Source organism: Anoplopoma fimbria, chromosome 7 (assembly GCF_027596085.1).
Source record: "Anoplopoma fimbria isolate UVic2021 breed Golden Eagle Sablefish chromosome 7, Afim_UVic_2022, whole genome shotgun sequence".
Classification (NCBI taxonomy): domain Eukaryota; kingdom Metazoa; phylum Chordata; class Actinopteri; order Perciformes; family Anoplopomatidae; genus Anoplopoma; species Anoplopoma fimbria.
Window position 1 is genome coordinate 17,554,594 of NC_072455.1, and position 20,668 is coordinate 17,575,261.

The window sequence follows — 20,668 nt, forward strand, 5'->3', positions numbered from 1 at the left end:
TGGTTTGCTAATGCATTAGCTGACCTAGATTAAATTAGGACTTGGTGTTTTATAAACTCCTAAAAGGTAATTAATTAAGAAAATAATTCCATGCACACAATAAAGGATGAAAGACTTGTAGAAGTGCAGTAATATGATAGAAAATAGATCTTGACACACGGGAACATGAACTAAATTGAACAGAGACTGTCAGAGCAGACATTTAGTCTTTGTGACATACAATTTTTTTTTCGAAATGAGGTTGTTGATTCGGAACACATTAACATGGCAACATTGTCCATTATAATTTGTTTACAGTTCTCAAAAATGTGTTGCAAGCCTAGTTAATACATCCGCTCAGAGACGACCTGAATCCTCTTCAACAAAATGTTCTGGTCGGCTCCTGTTCAACTGACGTATTCAATTATTTTTTTTTCCCTTTGGCATGGGAAAGGGGAATGTTAATTATGCTTTTGTTTTCACACAAACAAAATTACTCAACCAAACGTAAGAGCTCTTGATTAACAAAGGCAGACAGCAATTCCATTTTGTGCCAATTCTATGACGGCATCTGTTCTATTTTCCTCTTCCGTCTCTCTAATGTTTTACCACTTAAACCCACATAGATGTTGATTTCCTTGCTCCACTCACAAGGTACACTTAACGCTATGGTAAAAAGGTGTACTTTTACAATCTAGCACCTAATGATTGACAGGTTCTTAATCTGAGCCCACCCTTTGCTTTATCAGCTACCTGCAGCTTGGTTCAACTATCTCAAACTTGGACTCAGACAGAGTTACTTTACTCAACACTGCATCCATCATTCTGACTATACACTTTTGCTAAGGTAAAACTTGTAGCCAAATACATTTTTGACCATAGGACTAGAGCTTGTATCCCTTATTACCTATGTCCAATGAAAAAACACACACATTTGATTATATTGATGCAATCAACTTGTTCTTGTAAACTGGAAACATTCTTTCTACTCTTGACGCAGTTTTTTTAGTATTATACTGCTTTAGACAGGGCAGTTAAGCAGTTAAACTTCCACAGAACGCAAACCTAGACCTGGAACACTTTTTGATATGACTACTATTGCACTCATGCCTGGACCTTGTTGTCAGCATGTGGATGCTTTGAGATACAAGTGAAAGTAAAGCATAATTTATTTAGAGGACAACACGTCAGACAAGCATTCAGCGTATAAAAGCACTTGTGCATCATTGCTGAGCAAAAAAGAGAAATAACAAATTGAGATGTCTGACTTTTTCCCTAAATGCCCTCAGAGAATCCAAAGCCTGTATTTATCTCACTGATACATCCCAGGGCTGTTTGGCACATATGTTGTCCAGTCTAAATAAGATTAGGTTTCCCCTTGGAGCTTCCTTTGAGCCAGATTTCCCAAATAAGCCTCCTGGCACCTGCACTGGGTAGATATTGCTTAAGTAATCCAATAATAGAAAACAAAATGCTCAGCATATTGTCTAATAAGGCACACAAGTGTGCAGTGGGGGGAGAGTTCTTAAATTCATCCTCCTGAAGGGTTCACGTCCCGATTATATGCCTGGTTCCAAAGCCTTAGACAAACTAATATGTAAAAGGCATGACTGCTTTTCAGTTTAGGATTTTGCGTCAGTGGAGGAATCACAGGTCAAAAGGAATCCTGTAGTATCTATCAGAGTGCTGGAGGGTTTGCTATTAAAGACCATGATCCATGTATTTCGACTGCATATATAAATGTGTCAGTCTTCATAACAACATTGATAAAGTGGCTAACTTAGAGAGGATTATGTCAGTATATGTGTCTACTGTTTGTCAAGGCCCTATTTTCACAGATACAAGTCATCATTTATTTTTATCTCATAGATATGGAGTATGAAGGAGGAAATTTAAATACAATTATTGTGTACAGTAATTTATCTGTAAAATGTAAATTACTACTATGGCCTACACACTAGGCATTTTAGAAACTAGAAACATAATGGCTCATTTTTACAAATGTGCCCCAATATACTGAATTTTGTGCATTGAAAAAGTGGGTTCTTTAATGAAATACAGAAAAAGTGTAGCTGGGCTGATGAAATTATGCTTTAAGACATTAGTTGATTCAACGGGTACAGAGCACGCTAATGAATATTACTGTGAATGTGCCCGAATTGGCCAAAGCAGCTAATTCCAATATACTATAATAGTTTTAAGAGGAGCAGGCCCACTTCAACACAAAGTGGCATTAAGTCTAACTAGTGTGGTACCTCTAAAAGGTAGTTCAGTAATTTGCTGAACAAATGCAGTCTCTTTGAGAAAACAGCTAATGCCCGAGGGCCGACAACTAGGGACCATCTAGTATCCACTAAAATTTTATTTTACCCTTGTTGCCTCAGGGAGCCAAATAGAAATGGACTGAGAAATACCATCCAGTGTGTTCCCTCTCCTGTGATGATGAACGTTGGAACGGAATACAGGAGGAGGAAGGTGACGGCACAGAGAGCTCCGGTAACCCAAGGTTCATGGCACCTGTCTTGGTGAAAAATAGCATCGTCTCCCCCTTTGCCCCGCACTGATTGTTTCTTCCATAAATCGCCTTTGAGATTGTATTATTAATTGAATGGTGCTTATTTGTCATTAAAAACCCTCGCCTAATGCCTGAGATTATGAGGAAACCATTGTAGAGTCAATCTATTAATCACCAAGCCTTGTTTTTTTTCACCCAGAAAAACCTTCACAGATGAACAATTCAAACCATTCCTCATTCTGAATGACATTGGGGAACTAGATGTAAAACTTTAAGTTGATCAACTGTTGTCCTGGTACATTATTTCTTTTAAACACGTGAAAATCAGCTACATGTACATTTAATTTGTGGATCACACATTAATTATATTTCCACATATTTATATCCCACCATGAAAGAAATATGCACACCATCATGTTTTTCTACAAGAAGAAGTAGCTATACTGTTGACAATCATGGGAGGAATTTGGATTGGTTTTTGGAAAGTCCACTTCTCTCTTTAGGACTTTTGTGTTGGGTGCTCCATAGATGGGTATTTGGATTTGAATTTGGTTAGAATTTGAGAAACACGATCCAGGTCAAAGATTCTTTATGATGTGTTACGCTTTAAAATGACCCCGTCTGTCGTCCCCCGGAGACATTTTCTATGGCCATTGCTGCTGGGGCAGATTGGATCAGCCAAGCAGAGGGCATGCAACGGAGGTGTACGCCACTTTCTGGCAAGGCGCCCCAACTCTCCCCTGGCCCCACGTCGTTCATAAACATGACGGATTAGCTGTGATATTCTTCCATTTACAACATAAGCAAAGGGAGTTGGAGGAGGAGAATGAAAGCAGAGAGTGAGTGTTAGTGTCGGATGCCCCAGAGGGGTATAGCACTAAAATGGATGGGTAAAGAGGGAGATGAAAAGCAGAGATGAAGCAGGAAGGGCGGAGAGGGGGCCTTTCTCTACAGGCCTGGCTGGGCAAGCAGCAAGGCAGGCAGGAAGCCAGGCACAAAGCTCCATTTACGCTCAGATGCCCCCCCCCCCCTCTCTTCTTGCTTTACAGACTACACGTCAGCTCAGCCAGATGTACTGTTCTGAGTAAAGATCACCTAGGAGGAAGTAGAGAGGGTGAAAAAGAGATTTCAAGACCTTTTTTTTTACCTACAATCATGTCTTTCTCCCACACTGCCATTGTCTTTTGAATTTGCCGTACTCACTGACTTAATTTGCCTCGATCCAGTCGCGGCTCATCTGATACTTTAAAAGATGCTTGATGTTAAAGACTCTCGTTTTAATCTGTCTTTGTCTGTCTCCCATCTTCTTTGCCTTCTGTCCCTCTCCAACCCTCTCCATGATTTCACTTTGCATATTCCATTTCCTAGATGTTACCTTGAGCAATGGTTCCATTTACTTCAGAAAACAGTGCCCCATTTATTCAGTTGGGAAACGAAGAAAAAAACTTCTGCTCCTGTCATCTTATCTGCCATCAGCACTTTTTCTGTTATTATTAGCAATATTCAAAGAAGGAGGGAGAGAACTATTTGATAATGCTTTGAGCTATGAGCCAAACAAAAAGCTAAAATATGTTTTCCTCCATGAAACACACTTTAGGAAGCCGCTTCTTCTTCTTCTTTCTTTTAGCTTTTTTGTAACAGTTCATCAACCATCATTTGATCCTCTTGAGTGCATTAAACATTCACAAATAAAGAGGACGTGGATGGGAATATATAAACATCCACACACTACCTCCTCCTTGGAGACACCCCTGTCACTTTGAAGCATATACTGCGAGACATCTGTTCTGTTTTTATCTTTCAGGCTTTTCTTGTATATTCACCCTCTTAACGCCCACTTGGGATGACTATATGATGCTTGATGTGTCAAGTTTAATAAAGTAAACGTTTGTGTTTCAACATTTATCATACAATAAAATCTAACTATGTAGGTTGATTCATTTGTTTTGTCATTTCAGGGGAAGCTGATGAAATGCCAGAAGCTGGAGCCAGTGAGGGCTCGAGAGAATCAGCAACCACAGGTGAGTCTTCCGACTGGGCGGGAAAAAGACAAAAGGCAAAACTGTGAGACACTGAGTTGCTTCATTAACCTTCATGTACTATACATTCAGAAGCAGGTGGGTCAGGTTGATCAAATGGGCATTTCTAATACTTTGGCATGGATTGTCTTGGGGCATATCCTTTGTGCATTACCAGAAATCGGTGTATGTTAGCGTTAAATGGATTGTACGGACCTGTTCGTGTGTGTGTGGTGTGTATTACTTTACCAGCAAGAAAGCATCCCATCAGCTGTCAGAATGCTTCCACAAAATCCTCTGAGCCTTAATCACTTTTAGCATTTTGTGCATCACCAGATATCTTTATGGGTCACGGCCAAGGACTCTTTAATTTGAACATGGTATCATCAGACCCAGACGAGTACTCTGGGAAACTTGCCGTATAAATGTCTGAGGAAACCGACTTCATACAAGTCCACTTCCTTGTGAGAAAGGGAAAACCTAGCAGCAGCCATTTCAATAATTGATATAGCTAAAAGCTTGCTACAGGAGAGGGGAGTATAAAGATTATTCATGCTTTCTGACATCCTGCAGAGAAGGACCTCTTGGCTCTCAAAAAAAGTCTTAATGGAAAACGGGGTTATATCAGGCTTCCCAAATTCATCAGACGGGCATTCTCCGCAAACATGACTAGGGGGGGATGATGGGTGTCACAGCAGGCACTGGATGCCATTGTTTTATTATGGAAATTAAGATATTGAGGCCAAATGTTTTGAGATTTTTCAGCTCGGTTTAATGCTGATGAAACTTGTGATGAACTTGTTTTGTCCCCCTTTCATGCAGCCATAACACATTTAATTATTAACTGCACTCATCTTTGCTGTATTACTTGTAATAATGTATAGACAAATAGTTACACCCAAAAATCTATTCTTGCCACGTTCTCAGTCCAACGTTGTTTGGTTGTAACACGCAAGCAGCCTTCACAGCTTGATCTTTTTTTTTTTTTTTTTTCATTCATTAGATGCATTAAGGATGACCCTGCTGTACCCAATTAATCTAGTAAAAAACGACTTCAGTAGAGCTAAGATCAAAGCTACTAACATTAGCACCCCTCGACTACCTGGCTCAGACTTACTCCTCGTTTTATGACCTTGTTTCCCCTTCCAGTCAAGCTAATGGAATATTTCTGTGTTATATTCTGCAACATATGGTGTAATTTGCACAAATTTAGATGAATGTTTTTCAAGCAAAAAATAATAAACGTTTGATCTTATGATTGGCATAAATATATCATTTTAGAGGATGGAGCAAATGCAGCCTTACAGAACGGTTAGCGTGGCTGCATGAAGACTCTTAGACTTTTTAGTGTAACACACACAACAATGTATATCAACGATCTTTTTAAGCACATGTCTAACCTTTCTTTACCATATTTTGTTATTTACTGACACAAGATGTGAGAAACAATTTGCATTTTTTTTAAATCACTCAAGATCTAATTACTCTCCCAGTACAGTAAGGTCACTCTGGAGAACAGTGGCATCTAGGGCCAGAGAGGGAAAAATAAAACAAACAAAACACATTCTTCATTTGTCTGAATCAATAATTATTAATTCAGGAGGCTGTGTTTACTTGGATTCAAACAAATGCGGAGCCACAGCCTGCACAGAGTTATCTATCATGTTCAGTGTGCAGTCCGAGCGCCTTTGTGGCTCCAACAGATGTTTCCTCACACGCTATGCAGACTATAAAGTCTAACATCCATCTTGTCGGCAGCGGTTATGCCTTAAATCCTCTTGCATACAATACAGAAACTGATTGGCTCCCAGCATTAACCACGCAGTAAGATACAAGGGGGTGTGGGGGTTCTTTTAATTTTTTTTCTGAGAAGAGTCAACTCCATCTTTTTAATTACAATAATGAATAGCTTGTCATCGTATGCTCCATTTCTGTGACGTACGAGGGAGAGTAGTTGTGAATTGAGCAGAGAGTAGCATCAAATCAGTATTGGCCAAATCCCAAGCAATAACTCTGCCTGTGGATATTTTATGAAACATCTAATGGACATGAAGATAATTGATGATCTGTGAAGTTAGTTGCACTCGGTACCTATTTGTCCCAGAATGCTGCGGTGAAAGTGAGAAAAATGTTTCTGAGAAAAAATGTATCTCATTTATATAAAAAACTTGCAAAAATAATAGTGGCTTTTGAAACACACCAGAACTGGTGACAAGATAAATCTGTTTTAAATATCTTACATACTGTTAGAGCATAATGAGTATCAATTATGCCTTAAAGTGGACCGACCACTTGGGTTATAGAATTCCCTCAGACCTTAAATGCTCTTCCAAGAAGTCCATAATATCGTAGTTTAATGTAACAAAAGAGTTAAACTCCTACAGGGAGTCAGCATGTTTCCACAGCACTACTTTTGGAGGAAAAGTGTATTTTTCTAACAAAATTGAGTGTTCCATGTGGCAGCCCAGGTCTTACAATCTTTAGAGCTCCTGCCAGTAAACCAGTGAATTGTATGGTAGCTGCTGCCCCCCCCCCCCCCCAGTCATTTGACAATGGTCACTTGCTTCATCCCCACTGCATCCCTTGCTCCGACAATCCGAGACAGCTGACACAGCATTTATCTTGCTCGGCAATTTGAGAATGCAGACAGGCTTTTGTTCATCCTTCACTCTGCACTTGTAAGAAGGAAAGTGTTATACATTGAGCAAATTGTGCAAGAGCACACAGATTAAAAAAACGATGGTTAGGAATGAGTTACATTTAGAATTATTATTATCAGTCACTCTAGGCAGTTTTCTATGTGTTTTTGCATTGCAGGCACATCAGTGCAGTTTGCGTTACCTGCATCTCGGGGATATCACTTAACTAGGCTTGGAGTATAACTTAAGCAGCTTTAGGTGTCTTTTATTAAGTTTTGAGACCATTTTTCTTATGACAATGACAAAGAGCCGAGTGCATAAATTGTCTATGAATAATCACTGATCATGTAGCAGCCCTTTCATTGTATATGGAAAGATCCGTCTCAGCTACATGGTTTTGACCGTGCCATTGCACCATTCCATACAAATGGAAATGATGCATTCTGTTTTTCCGTCACAGGAGAGCGGCTTCCCATTTTCCGCTCCCACTGTCAAGTTGTGCACAGCTGCATAAGTTTGCACGCTTGTGTGCGGGGCACAGGAAATGGCTGTTGACAGCATAATGGGAGTGTGAGGATGCAATATAAATCCTTAATCATGCCTGAATCATGAACTGCAGCACTCAAATCCACACATCATTCCGCTGGAACTACTCCTAGCAGAGTTTAGACCCTGTGGGGAGTTTTCCTACATTTTCTGAGTATTTTTTTTGTTTACTTTTGTTAAACTGTCCAAATGTCCTAACATCATGTAGTGACAGATAAAAAGGCTTTCCATGTCTCTGTATTTTACGGGGGCATATTCATAAATTAGATCAAATACCATTTTACTGAACTCATATTCCAGCCATGACACCCAAAATGTGCTGTTTCTCCATTCCTCCATCCCTTCCTGTCATTCTCAATTACATAGTAAATCAAGACAACTTTAATTCAAAGACACGAGTCGCATATGAGTCGGGTCGTCTCATAGTTAATCAAAACAGAGGGCCCCAAAAAAAGTGCACTAACGAAACCCGTAGCTCATGCCGTGGACTAGCAGATTTGACTCGTAAAATCAGTACATTGCCTTTCACGCAAATCATTTCCCTACGCCTTGAAGTTCATTGCTAATGGCACTTCCCATCAAGTTAGAGACACATTCCAATACTTATATCCCCCGGTACTTTGGATTCGTCACCTCGAGTCCCTCTCCTCATAGCATTGCAATTACAACAATGTGCTTTTCCTTCATGGAATTAGGCATCACCCCCTGTGGCGAGCTTCCCACAACAGATGCTTTGCAGTTGTTTCCACAGACCATTGGAGCCCAAATGAACTAAACAGTCACTTTATATGTATTAGGCCTGGTGTAGTAGCACTTATCTGTATTTGCTTATTTTTCTATCTCTCCAATCCTGCATCACACACTACACTAAAAGGGCCAAAGGAGGAGAGAAATCATTTTTTTGCATTGTGGTGGATCGGACTTCAAAAATGTGTAGTTGCATTTTTCAAACTGCAGTTTATGTCATGTCGAATGATGAGTGGCAAACCAGCAGTGCTGTGTTTATTGTACTGTACGAAGTACCTTTGGAAGGAGGGAGCTTTTTGGTCTCCTAAATAATATATAAAGCCTCCTTGAGGTAACCTTGTGTTACCCATACAGTACTGCTGCCCCCACAATGCAGTGTGTCAGCTTACTCCAAACTACCTGAAAGTCATCCTTATGTTGGGTCTTTAATTATAATCAGCTTGCCTGTATTATGGCTGTCGACAACTGAAGTTATAACAATTGAAGTGCGAACTCAAAGAATATGGCTAGCTAGAGTTTGTGGTATCATTGTAATGCTTATCCTTGTCTGTGGCCAGCACTGTGGCGTCATTTCCCCTTTTGTTTATATTTGATTTTCATCTCGCTTCCCTTCCTTTGTCTGTCAAGCCAAGACTGTTATCACTGCTCATAATAATTATTCAGGTCTTTTATTTATTATTTGCTGGTTCACTACCAGTGTGTGCATAACAATACATTTCCTCTGTCTGACCTACAACACACACATAGATGTTTAGCAAATGTAAATGTTTGACCTGGGAATAGGTTGAATACCTGTTGCCATAGCAAGTGGTGACAGAGGGTAGTAAAATGAACATATATAATATAAAAAATTGTGCAGAACATTACTGCATCATTCACAATGCCAACATTATTGGGGTTTATATGCATCCACTGGAGGCAATGTGAGGACAGGAAGCACATCCTTTTTATTTACAATGAGCTTCCCCATTTTTTCCTATTTTTTTTTTGGTCCGCAATAGGCCTCTACTCACCTTCAATACATTGATGGGAAAGGAGAGCGAGCAGAAGAGCAAAATGGAAATGGTAATAAACATGCTAATGCTAGGCCATAGAGCGGGGAAGAGCAGCTTCTGTACCTGTCCCTCAGCTATCTCTGTGTGTGTGTGTGTGTGTGTGTGTGTGTGTGTGTGTGTGTGTGTGTGTGTGTGTGTGTGTGTGTGTGTGTGTGTGTGTGTGTGTGTGTGTGTGTGTGTGTGTGTGTGTGTGTGTGTGTGTGTGTGAAAAAAACAGAGATAGAGCGTGAAAGGGAACAGGAAATGCGCACAGTATTGCATGTGGGAGCACGTGCACACATACACACACCCTCACTTTGTGCTCCAAAGTAAACAGGCGAGGGCTGCATGTGAACGTGCCACCTTTCTCTTTCAATCTGCCTCTGGAGACGGTGCAAAGGGCCTTTTGTTGGCTCATTGGTGAGATAAGAAGCAGGGAAGGGGGGGGGGCTTCAGAGGGACTCACAGAGCCAGCTTTTTTTTCTATAGGATGGAAGCACCCCTCTCAATAGAAACTCATTTGCCATGTTGTGTAATTGTGGTACATAATGGAGCACACCTCATTCAGGCAGCCCGAAGCATTTTTCTAAAGCCATTTTCTCCATTCACCGCCAAACAAGTCATTCTTTAGAGAGATATTACTCAGCCTTTTAAGCTCAGGGCCACCACATATTATGCCTTTGAATGGAATGTTGTGTGTAATCAAGATAAAATGTTGCTCAGTGCTTATTATAAAAGAGGCACTGTCAACCAACTTGATATTTGTCATCTGATTTTTACTCTCATTGTTCACTGGAAGTAAACAAAGTGGCTGACTTTTCCCATCTGGATTGTTACAAACGTTTGTGTTGAAGAGGCTGGCTATTAACAGCGGCTGGCCACTGAAAGGAACTGGCATTAAGGCAACTTGGGTTTGGAATACTACCATAAACAATACATGCTTGCTAATCAAACGATAATACACTGCTTTTTTTTCCTACACGGCCATAGAATATCAAAGCTGAAATGCTGAGATGAAAAATGACTGATTTGAAAATGATTGCTGAGCTTTTCCATTTAACCACCGCAGGCTAGGAATGGATGGCTATTTGCATAATTTAACTGGCATCTTAATTATTGTGTCAGGAATCTGTATGCAAATGGCTTAAGTCACTTGGAAGCAGAAACTTACTTGGCTAAATGGTTAATGGACTAAATCTTATCAAGTTAAAAGACGCAACGTGAGTGTAACCAGAGTCTCTAATTGTGTTTGACTGAGCATTGCAACAATAAGAAAAAAAAGAAAAAGGACGGGACGAATATTAAACAAGTAAATGCAAGCTTACCTGGGTTAGCTGGGAGAAAAAGGGCATGTTAGTGGTGTATGTTTTTTTTTCTTTTTCTTTTGGGGTTGCTGAGAAGGACCTACCACGTAAAACAGTGAGTCTGGTGGTCGCGCTCGTCTCTCCAACACTGTTGGAGGCGACACATTCATATATGGCTTCATCTCGGGGCGTGCGCAATGGCTGAATTCTTAGCACTGAACCAGAGCCGTCGTCGAACTCTATCACCTGCAGGTGCGAGAGACAGGATATGTTAAAGGAGATTTTTTGGTTCACAATGGGCGAGGGACCTTCCGCATAGAACAAACAGACAACATTGTAGGACATTTGGCTATCGACACTGATGGTGATTGACACGATGTGCTTCCCATGACAGAAACAAAAGCTGCTGCCTACCTTACATTGAAAGCTAGTGATTTTGTGTTCATATGTGAATATTGTTGTTGTATACTTACATAAACTCTACATATATATGTACAAAAAGTATCATGAAGATCTTTGCAGTAGAATTTGTATTGTTAATATGTAGGTGCTGAGCATATTTCATTTGGAAAAATATTAATTTAGCCATTTTGTTGTAGATATGTCCATTTGTTATGTGCTGTTTTAAGTTAATGAACTATTCACTATCTCCTCCCAATTTGTGCATTAATCGGTAAAATAATCGATGCGGCTGACTAACTTTAAGAATGGGGAAAGTTATAGTGGCTGGAATTTTTACTCTTGATATCGAGGTTGTAGAGTGAAATTTAAATCTGAACGTGTCCCACTCTTAAAGTTAACACTCTATCCCTCGGAAATGCATCACACTGGATTGTGTTAATGGGACAGAAACAAGCACAAACAGTTAAAGGTGGCTTGATAAACGGTAACGGACAGTTGTACCATGAGGTGAGATAGTGGTACATAAGACAGGACCGTTTTGGACGAACGACACATAAAATGCTCACAAACAGGTGTTTGTTGTAGCTTATTCAGCTATTTTTGCATGCTACATGTTGTATACTCACTGATTTTAGAAAGCCCTGTGTCATAACTCTATCTCTTTTAAGCATAGAGGTAGATTTCAATACAGTTAGGCCTGAGACCTCTGCCCCACACACAAGCACACCATCACACACACATACACACACACACACACACACACACACACACACACACACACACGCACAAACACGCAGAGGCCTACAGACATTTTAAAAGTTCACAATACATCTGTGCATGTGTTAGTTAACAATACACCTCAACATTTCATTGGCCAAGCTATAGCGGTGTTGGCATTCAAGCTGACAGCAGGTGATGGTAAAAAAAACAAAAAACACCCTCCTCTCATAGTCAAAGCAGCAGAATTAGAAAGGAAGTTGCAGGACTTTGAAAAGGAAATGGGTTTTTGTTAGAAGATGAGGAGGCAGTGCATGATTGAATGGGCACGGAATGGTGGCAGCCAGCAAGCCTTAAGAGGTAATGAGAGAATGAAAACTAGCGTGTTAGCATTCAGCACGTCGAGTGACGCGATGAACTCTGATAAGATTAGATTTCTGTGGGCATGAGATGCGAAGAGGAGGCGGAAAGAGATCTCCGAGCTACGTTAAGCCATTGCTGCTGTGCAGTAGCAAGCAAATATGGCATCTAGAGCAGAGGGTGGGAAAACCATGGGACACCATGATAGTCCCGGGGACTGACACAGAAATTAATAGAAATCTTATCAGTGTTCTGCAATGATGTGTTATTTCTCATGGGTATTGAGCCCAAGTGCAGATTAAAGCTGACCAGAAATCAAAGCTTCAGCCAAAATAAGCAGGGTAGGACATGCATTTAGATAAAGATGCCACAAAGCAAAAGGATATTTCGAAGTGAAAGCGTTACTTCCCTTTTCACTTTGCATTAAAGCTGGCAAATGTGGCGTGATGCTAATGAAAGTATCTGGGTCACACCACACGTTGTTGTTTTTTTTCTGTCCAATTGCTCTTTTCTTGTCTTTTATTTAATTACAAATCTGTCCCCAGATCTTTTGTTTACTTGCTCATTAAAACTCATGCATGTAAAAAAGCCTAGCCAGCATGGTTATTAGAGCCTGCTAATGCGTGGTGGCAAGTCGGGGCGAAAAGCTAGTGAGCTGGGCTTGGCGCGATGGATTATGTGCGAGCAGAGCCAAAAGCAGTGCTTGAAGCATTCCAGTTTTGTCGAGCATTTTACATCAGAACAATAGACCTAATACCTCAAATCTCTGGTTGCTGACTTTCTTCCCCTTCTTGTTCCACACAATCTTCGGTCGTGGATCTCCTGTAGCTTGGCAGATGAAGGATGCCACGCCTCCTTGCACGCCTGTTTGGTCATTGGGGGTTCTTAAAAACTTTGGTGGTGCTGGAGGGAGACAGAAACAGAATAAAAAAATATAAAAATAGTTAGAAGCATGCTAAGCTTTTCAGACAGAGTAATTCATCTTTCTTATCAAGCCACACACACTAGTAAAAAACAAAGTTGCAGATTTCAGCATGTAGCTGTTGAGATTAATCTCTTTGGAGGTCAAGAAAATAGATCGTACTGACTTTAATGTGTGAGTGGAACGGATGACAAGTGGTTAAGATCAGAGGTTAGCGGAAGGAGGGCATTTTATCTTGACTCTGAGATCAATCACTGGACAAAAGAAGTTGAAAGGTAATATACATGATGTTTGATTAGATGCGATTGTTGTACGATATTTGCGTTTGTGTCGAGGCTGCAAACTTGCCGCTTCCCTCATTGTAGTCTCTATTTGATACTGTCCCATAGCAAATTCAGTGAAAGTCTAGTATGGTTTATAGAAACTGTTCACTTAGGAATTAGTTGGTTCACTACGCAGTACAGAGAAATCTATACTGGAAATTACTACAATTTGTAACCCTTTGTTTTGTTATATGTAATTAGGTTTTCAGGCCGCTAGTGAGTAACACATTTAGAATACCACTAAAGAGGGACAAGAGTTCTTAAAATTAGGGAAAATCCTAAACCTCATTTATAACTAATCTATAACACAGTCTACCTGCTGGATACAAATCATGTGGCCCTTCAGTGTTTCTAACAACATAGGCTTACATTTTCCTAACTGTTGAAGAGCAACAGAAGCTTGCCTATCCGTTCAGGAAAAGACTAAACTAATCTTTAGAAACCCACCAATCAGAACGTTGGTTGTGCCCCACACAAATGAGACACGAACCCGTTAAGATCCTTGCAATGCTCTGATCGCCGATGAGAGCATTCTGTTGCTCCTAATTGGTCCCTCAACTCAGCACAAGTCAAGTGTAAAGGCAATGAGGATGGAAATGCTAAAAATGCATGGGAGTGGAGGTGAGAGAATAGCAGAGAGGAACAGTGTTTGCTTTGTGTGGACAGCGACGTTCCCATCTACTGTGGTGGTTTTACCAACACTGTACAATGGCATTTGTTCGGGCTCTGATCCCAATAACAGTGAAGAGAGCTGCAACCATATTCTTGCAGTTTGATTTCTTTGAATTATTGTACATTTTGTCAAGTAAAAAAATGATTCCCCAATATAATTCAGGTTTTTTCAGCCATTAAAACAATTCTCAATTTAGTTTCAATTCCAATAATTTAGTTCTTCTGCATTTTTTAACCCCCTCCAGGATTATCAGTTCCTGTTTATACTGACAACAAAACAAATAAAAGTGATGGTAAATCAGGAAGTTGTCTCTCCCTGATGAGATTTTGATTTTGAGATTTACATTCCAGCCTCATCTCAATGATCAACGCTAATTTAAATAACGTCCTAGTGCTTAGTCAGACTACCCTAGTATTTTCATCTAAAGCTGGAGTACCGGCTTCAGTGGGAGGTGTAGCTCCATCTGTCCCCCTGCGGAGCAACTGTTTGCCTTTTATCAATCACTTCAGCAGGCCATTAAGGACCACACAGCTGCAGTAATGCCAACCATCTGAATCACCTCATCTCTGTGTGTGCTATTGTGCCTGCTCGTGTGCCTGTGTGTAGACTGATTTCCCCTCCCAGATTGTACTACCCAGCAGCAGCGGCGACAGCGCTGCGAGAGAGGGACAAATTAACCTGCAGGCTTCATGGAGAGGTGACATAACGTGTGGTCAGCAATCAAAAGGGGCGAATAGATAAACAGGCAAGCAGCTGGGCTTCCACTGGGCAAATGAGTCTGGGAAATCACCCGATTGCCTCATGTCATGCGCACGCACATTACAAAAAAAACCAAAAACACACATACTTCTCAGAGACTCTCTCATTCAGCGGCTGACAGATCCGACAGGTGGGAAGCAGAGTTGACACTGTGTAATTTGCACGCGGCAAAACGCGCCATTATATCTGAATTTGCGCTTATCCCATTGACTTTGCTCGGGTGTGGTGCACATTGGCATCCAGCCAAGAGGGTGCTGATGGGTAATTGATATGCTATCGGGGCTGTTTTCGCTCCGGGGCCATCCATTACGGCTCGCTGCGTCTCCCTACGCCGGCTGTGATAGACTACTACGACATGTACGGGAGATCAGCACTGGAGGTGGGGGAGAGTCATCACACAATGGGGAGTGATTGAGGCGTGACATGGAGGTAATGGTGTTTTCACAGACATGGCCGCTGATAGCACCATCATACCCCCATTTTAGGTCTGCCGCTGACAAACATCCATTTTGGTAGACTCCTCGTATGGCTGCAGGTAGACAGAGGCTGATTGAAACCTCTGTTTTCCCCGAACAAAGCCATGGCTAGAACCTTGACTGCAACTAAAATGATTCGGTCTATGAACAGATATTGTGCATGCACCATGGAAAAAAACCTGTATTTTTTTTTTTAAGGATTGTGTTGGAAAACTACAACAAACCATTACAACACAAAAGCTTCCATAATAAAACCGTGGAAAGATTAATCTGCAATCATGTTACTTCTAATAGAAAATAATTTAATTAGTTCATTGTGGGCACACTGTTTTGCCTTTAATAAAATAAATATCTATTAAATGAACTGCTATCTAATCAAAGCTCTTGGTACCTCTGCACCATGTTGGGATCTCCTTTGAGAGTTTACCGTGAATTAATACCGGGGCGAGGCACCTGTTAATCCAGTGCTAAACTGTCGCCAGCAAACAAATGAGAAGTGTAAAGCCTGTCACAAGCTAAAGGGTTGATGACATGGGCCTGTGCCTGTTCTCCCTGGAGGTCATTATGTAACCCTGTTCACATCGCTGCCAATGGAAAGGAAGAAGATCTTCATAGCATCCCTTGCTCTATTTTTCATGGATTAACACCATGTATATAATTCGGTGGCTGACTGAGAGCCTTTACCGTTCTGAAGAACACCCATGTCCACAGGGCTGAGGGGGCAGAGCATTTCTTGTCTGGAAGTATGTTTCTTTTAATGGGAATTGGAAGCTTTCATCAATGTGTGCAGCCAATTTAACTAGTGTTGCTGGTAGTATAAACTATCCAATCATTTTGCCCCCCTTTTGAGGCCTTTTTAAAACTGCCATTTAAATTACGTGGTCTGACCAATCAATGAGGTGTTTCTAGGTGATCACCACCTAACTTGGGCAGCTTTTCCCACTAATGTCAGGCTGCAGTGTTCAACAACATTGCTCTGATCAAGCTCTTGGACACGCAACAATTTGGCACACTACTATTATTTATGTCAAAGGCAGAGATGTCAAAAACAAAGATAATGTTACCAGGTGAAGAGCAGGAGTAGCAAACAAACTGCTCCACCGCACTACACCAAAGGGTGCTGCGGTCAAAGCAGAGGAGAGGCAGCACCAATGACATTATAAAAGCATGGCCACGACTTGCTTGACCTAAAGTCAGAATGCCAAGAATTGTATCAATCATTTCCCTACCTGATTAACCCTAACCATCAAACCTAAAAACAAATGGAAATTAATGTCTTAATTGAAAGTCGGGAAAAACAAAGACTTGAATAGCAATGTTCTGAAAAGATTACGTAAATAGAGCAGGACTTTATTATTATTATTTTTTTTAAAGACAGTTTAACTACATTGACTTTGAATATTCTATTCCCAGTTGTGGCACAGCTTCGGATGAACTTAAGGAACCTGTTGCAGAACGAGACTATAAGTTGAGTGGACTGCGTAACGGAGGCTAATGATATCATATTTTTTTATCGCCATGCTAAACTTGGAGGATAGTTTGATTCAGAGCATCTTGCGGATCAGCCTTTATTACAAGTTTGTTTGATATTGGCTTAACTTCCAGCAAAACATGCATTTAAATGCTGTTCTCAAATAGATCAGAGTCTGGGTTTCTTTCATAATGGGCAAAACATTTCAAGTCATCAGGGCTCCGCCATGACTAAAGTTTGATCGGCCAAGCCATTAAAGAGCATGAATCAAAGAGTGGAGAGAAGAACATTAATAAACCCACTTTCAGTTTCGAACCTCTATTCGGCACAGACACCAGTCCAAGATGGCTCGGTTTTCACAATTATACTGACTGACATATTCAATTTCATTTGCATGAAAAGGGCCATTTCCTCTCTGAATCTTTAACTTGCAGGGTGAGGTGGGGTTGTGGAGGGCGATAATTAATCCTAACACATTGGGTGGCAGTCTGCAAATACCCTGCTCAATTTTGGACGTGCTGGTTGAAGAAAGGAACATTTAAAGATGCCATTAACCTCATTCGACATCTTTAAGCCGCAGCCTATCGGTTCTGCGCTATTGATGAATTGTCACAATGGCAGCAAGTGGTGCAAATAGGACTGAAAGAAGTGGCTAATGTTGGAAGAGGGTAAAAGTGATGCACATAGCATACAGTATGTAACTAGGACATTTGACTTTATCTAATCCTTTAAGTATTCTGAAAGTCCATTGCAACAATATCATTCATCATAGTATTTAAATAAATAAAGGTGGAGGGGGATGGGTTTGTTGTTGATTGCGATTCCAGTTGTGTGGTTTATAAAGCAACACCCCCTCTATGGATTAATTAACTGCCCATATAGTGTTCAAAAACGTGTAAACCCCCATGCCAGAGAGAAAAGTGACTGTAGTAATGCAGACACACAAGCACAGAGATAAAGATTGCAACCAAACATACACTACATTACATTGCATAGCTCTCTATCTGCAGCATTATGATAAAAAAATGTCTCTTTTGTAATGCTGAGGAAACAAACTGCACATTGTATGTGCCCACAAAGCAGAAAGAATGAAAAGGAATCAGAGCTTAATTAGAACTGTTGGCTGATTCGAATTGCCTGCTCATCGGTAATCTTGCCTTAAATGGAAACTGAAATTCTTATTGCAATTAGTGATTACTTGAAAAGGGATATGGCCCCCGAATGACTGTTAATTACTGGATCAGGAATAGTACATTAATTCACTGCAGAGGTTTTAATGCAGTGCAATGATGGGGACTCGCTCCTCCATCAATATTGTGCTGCTTGTCACACATAATGAAGTCCATAACACAAGCCTTCTCCTACACTGTCCCCCCCGCCTCCCAACTGCTAAAATGTGCTCTCTAAGCAAAAATTCATAACAGTCATTATGTTAAACTAATTCAATAGTACATACAAAAATGCAGCTTAATGAGACATTAATATTGAGACTGCATGTGGATGCTTGGGCTGCAGGTCCATTTTGCGACGGGGTCGGAGTGTCTTATTTGGCTCATAAGCCGGCAAGACTCTCCAGTGAATAAATAAATGCATATCATCAATTACAACACGGCTGCTTGCCAAATATTTAGTCCAATGACTGAGATTGCATAAATCATATGCCAATGGGACTTCCGTAACACTTTGTGTTACTCATGCTCGCTGGCACTGCTATGCGAAGGCTTCAGCTTCTGGCAATAGCTCTGCAGGAGTTAAGGAACTTTTTTCTCAGACAACAGCAACAGCTTCAAAAAGAATAGCTAATGCACGTGTTCCAAATTTAATGCACTGACAGATTCTCTGACAGGGAGGGGTGGGGGGGGTTGGATAGGGGAAAAGGGCTCCTGAGGTACACAACCTATCATGCACATACAGCAGCACACCGACACACACTCTCACGGGTGTTAGAATATTCTCGTTGGATGGAGGGCACATTGCAAATGGGCCAACCACATTAATAAATTGGGGGTTTTAGGACAATAGAAAATTCGGGAAGGTTCCATTAAATAAATATGAAGGGTTATTTATGGAACAGTGACAAGTCTTATCCTGTGTTTCATGGGATACGATGGCATCTGAAAGGCCCCCTTGTTCAATTATCAGTGAAGATTCTTAAAGGCATAAACCTTTCAGTTCTGCAATGACAGCTACACTAGTGTTGTAGTCTCTTCTGTGGTATATAGCAATGTTTGCAAAGCGAAACCCCTTTCTATCTCTTTCTCTTGCTGTGTGTGTCTCTCTACCAGACACACAAACACACTACTGCATCTCCCAAGGGACACATTAGCGAGTTAGAGGGATCCAGTTTGTCACTTAATAAAACGGCCCACTCAAACAGATGGCTTTGTTCAAACGGCCCCCAACGCTTTAAAAAGCTGGAACTGAATAGCTGCTGTGGCAAATCAGACACATGAAAGCCCACCTCCCTTTGCGGTGGAAACCAAACAGAAGGAAACATATAAATATTGAATTGCGCCACTGTTGGCGCGAGACCATCCGCTAGAGAAAAAAAAATAAGAAGCGAAAGGAGTAGGGGGAGGGAGGTGGAAAACACCAGACCCTCCTGTAGGAGATTCTGAACATCTGGGCTGAGGTTGTCGAACGAAAAGGCGAAATAATACGATTTCAATAAGACATCCTCCCTCATGCATGCCTTGTTCATTTGTCTATAAATACACAAATCTAGGGCGAATGCGTTTGTGACCATTTAAGGAAAGAACAGTTGAATAAGGAGTATGAGATTTTGATTTGTTTGTCTTGTTTGTTTTTCCTCCAACATCTTGAAAAAAAGAGAAACCATAGATAAGTAATTCTAATTGTGCAGGCTTATTCTGTTTGGTAGTCAGCGCAGTCTATTTGCAAAAAGTTAATTATCTGATAGGATAGGCAGTGGCAGCCACTAACACAGAAAGCCATTCGTTCATTCTGTTATCCACTAGGCAATGGAACGATTCATTAAATGGCAGCGCTGCAGCAAAATGGCCAGTAGTTATCATGCTGGGGCTGCACAGACTTGAAAAGATGTTAAAAATGGCAAAAGTGATAAACATTCTTTGGCCTGTCAGCTTACTGCCAATGTAATCACATGTGTAGATAATAAGGGAGAGTGGTTGTGTATGATTCAGATGCTTCTACCACACATGTGATGTAAATCTTATGTAAGATTGATAAGAAAATATCACCATGACAGCATTTGCAGATGAGAATCTACAAAGCTGCTGGCTTTCGACTACATGTAGCAGAAATCAAAAGATATGGATGGGGAAAGTGGAATGGAAAATCAAATAAGCTTTTGACTGGCTATATTCAAGAGAGAATTACATTATGCTCTGGCCTGTCCTACTGTATGCTCTTTACAGCATAAACTTCAAATAATTCTCTTTGCCCTCAACCACGGAGCGGAAAAGCTTGCTTCATATTTGTCTCCGTAGGAGCAGAGATGGATTATGTTGCAAATCATTCCAGCAATTCGGTACTGTATATTTAAACAGACTTTAATTGTATGGATAAGAAGTGCCAAGCCATTACCGATGGATGCCAGTTGTCAGGCCATAAGAAGTGACACATTCCCTGCACTGTGTTTTCTCAAGCGCTTACAGGCAAACTAGCTCATGCTCCAGCAATCCTGCTACATGCCAACTGGCTTCCTTTAACGCTACGATATCATGCAAATGTCCCCAAGTTCAGCAAAGGAGGTTACACCTAAACCAAGCTTTCTGGGAAAAATAAACAGGCCTTTTTTTA

General features: G+C 40.8%; 1 protein-coding gene across 2 annotated transcripts in view; it reads right to left on the bottom strand.

Annotated features, from left to right (window-relative positions):
* The window catches only part of LOC129093562 (receptor-type tyrosine-protein phosphatase delta-like), a 127,897-nt gene that overhangs the window by 55,397 nt on the left and 51,832 nt on the right, over positions 1-20,668 (bottom strand). For both annotated transcript variants that reach the window (XM_054601614.1, XM_054601615.1), the window contains exons 3-4: positions 13,019-13,164; positions 10,887-11,028 (exon numbers count right to left, since the gene is read on the bottom strand). In XM_054601614.1, the coding sequence (XP_054457589.1) occupies positions 10,887-11,028; positions 13,019-13,164 (288 nt within the window). The remainder of the gene's footprint in view (positions 1-10,886; positions 11,029-13,018; positions 13,165-20,668) is intronic.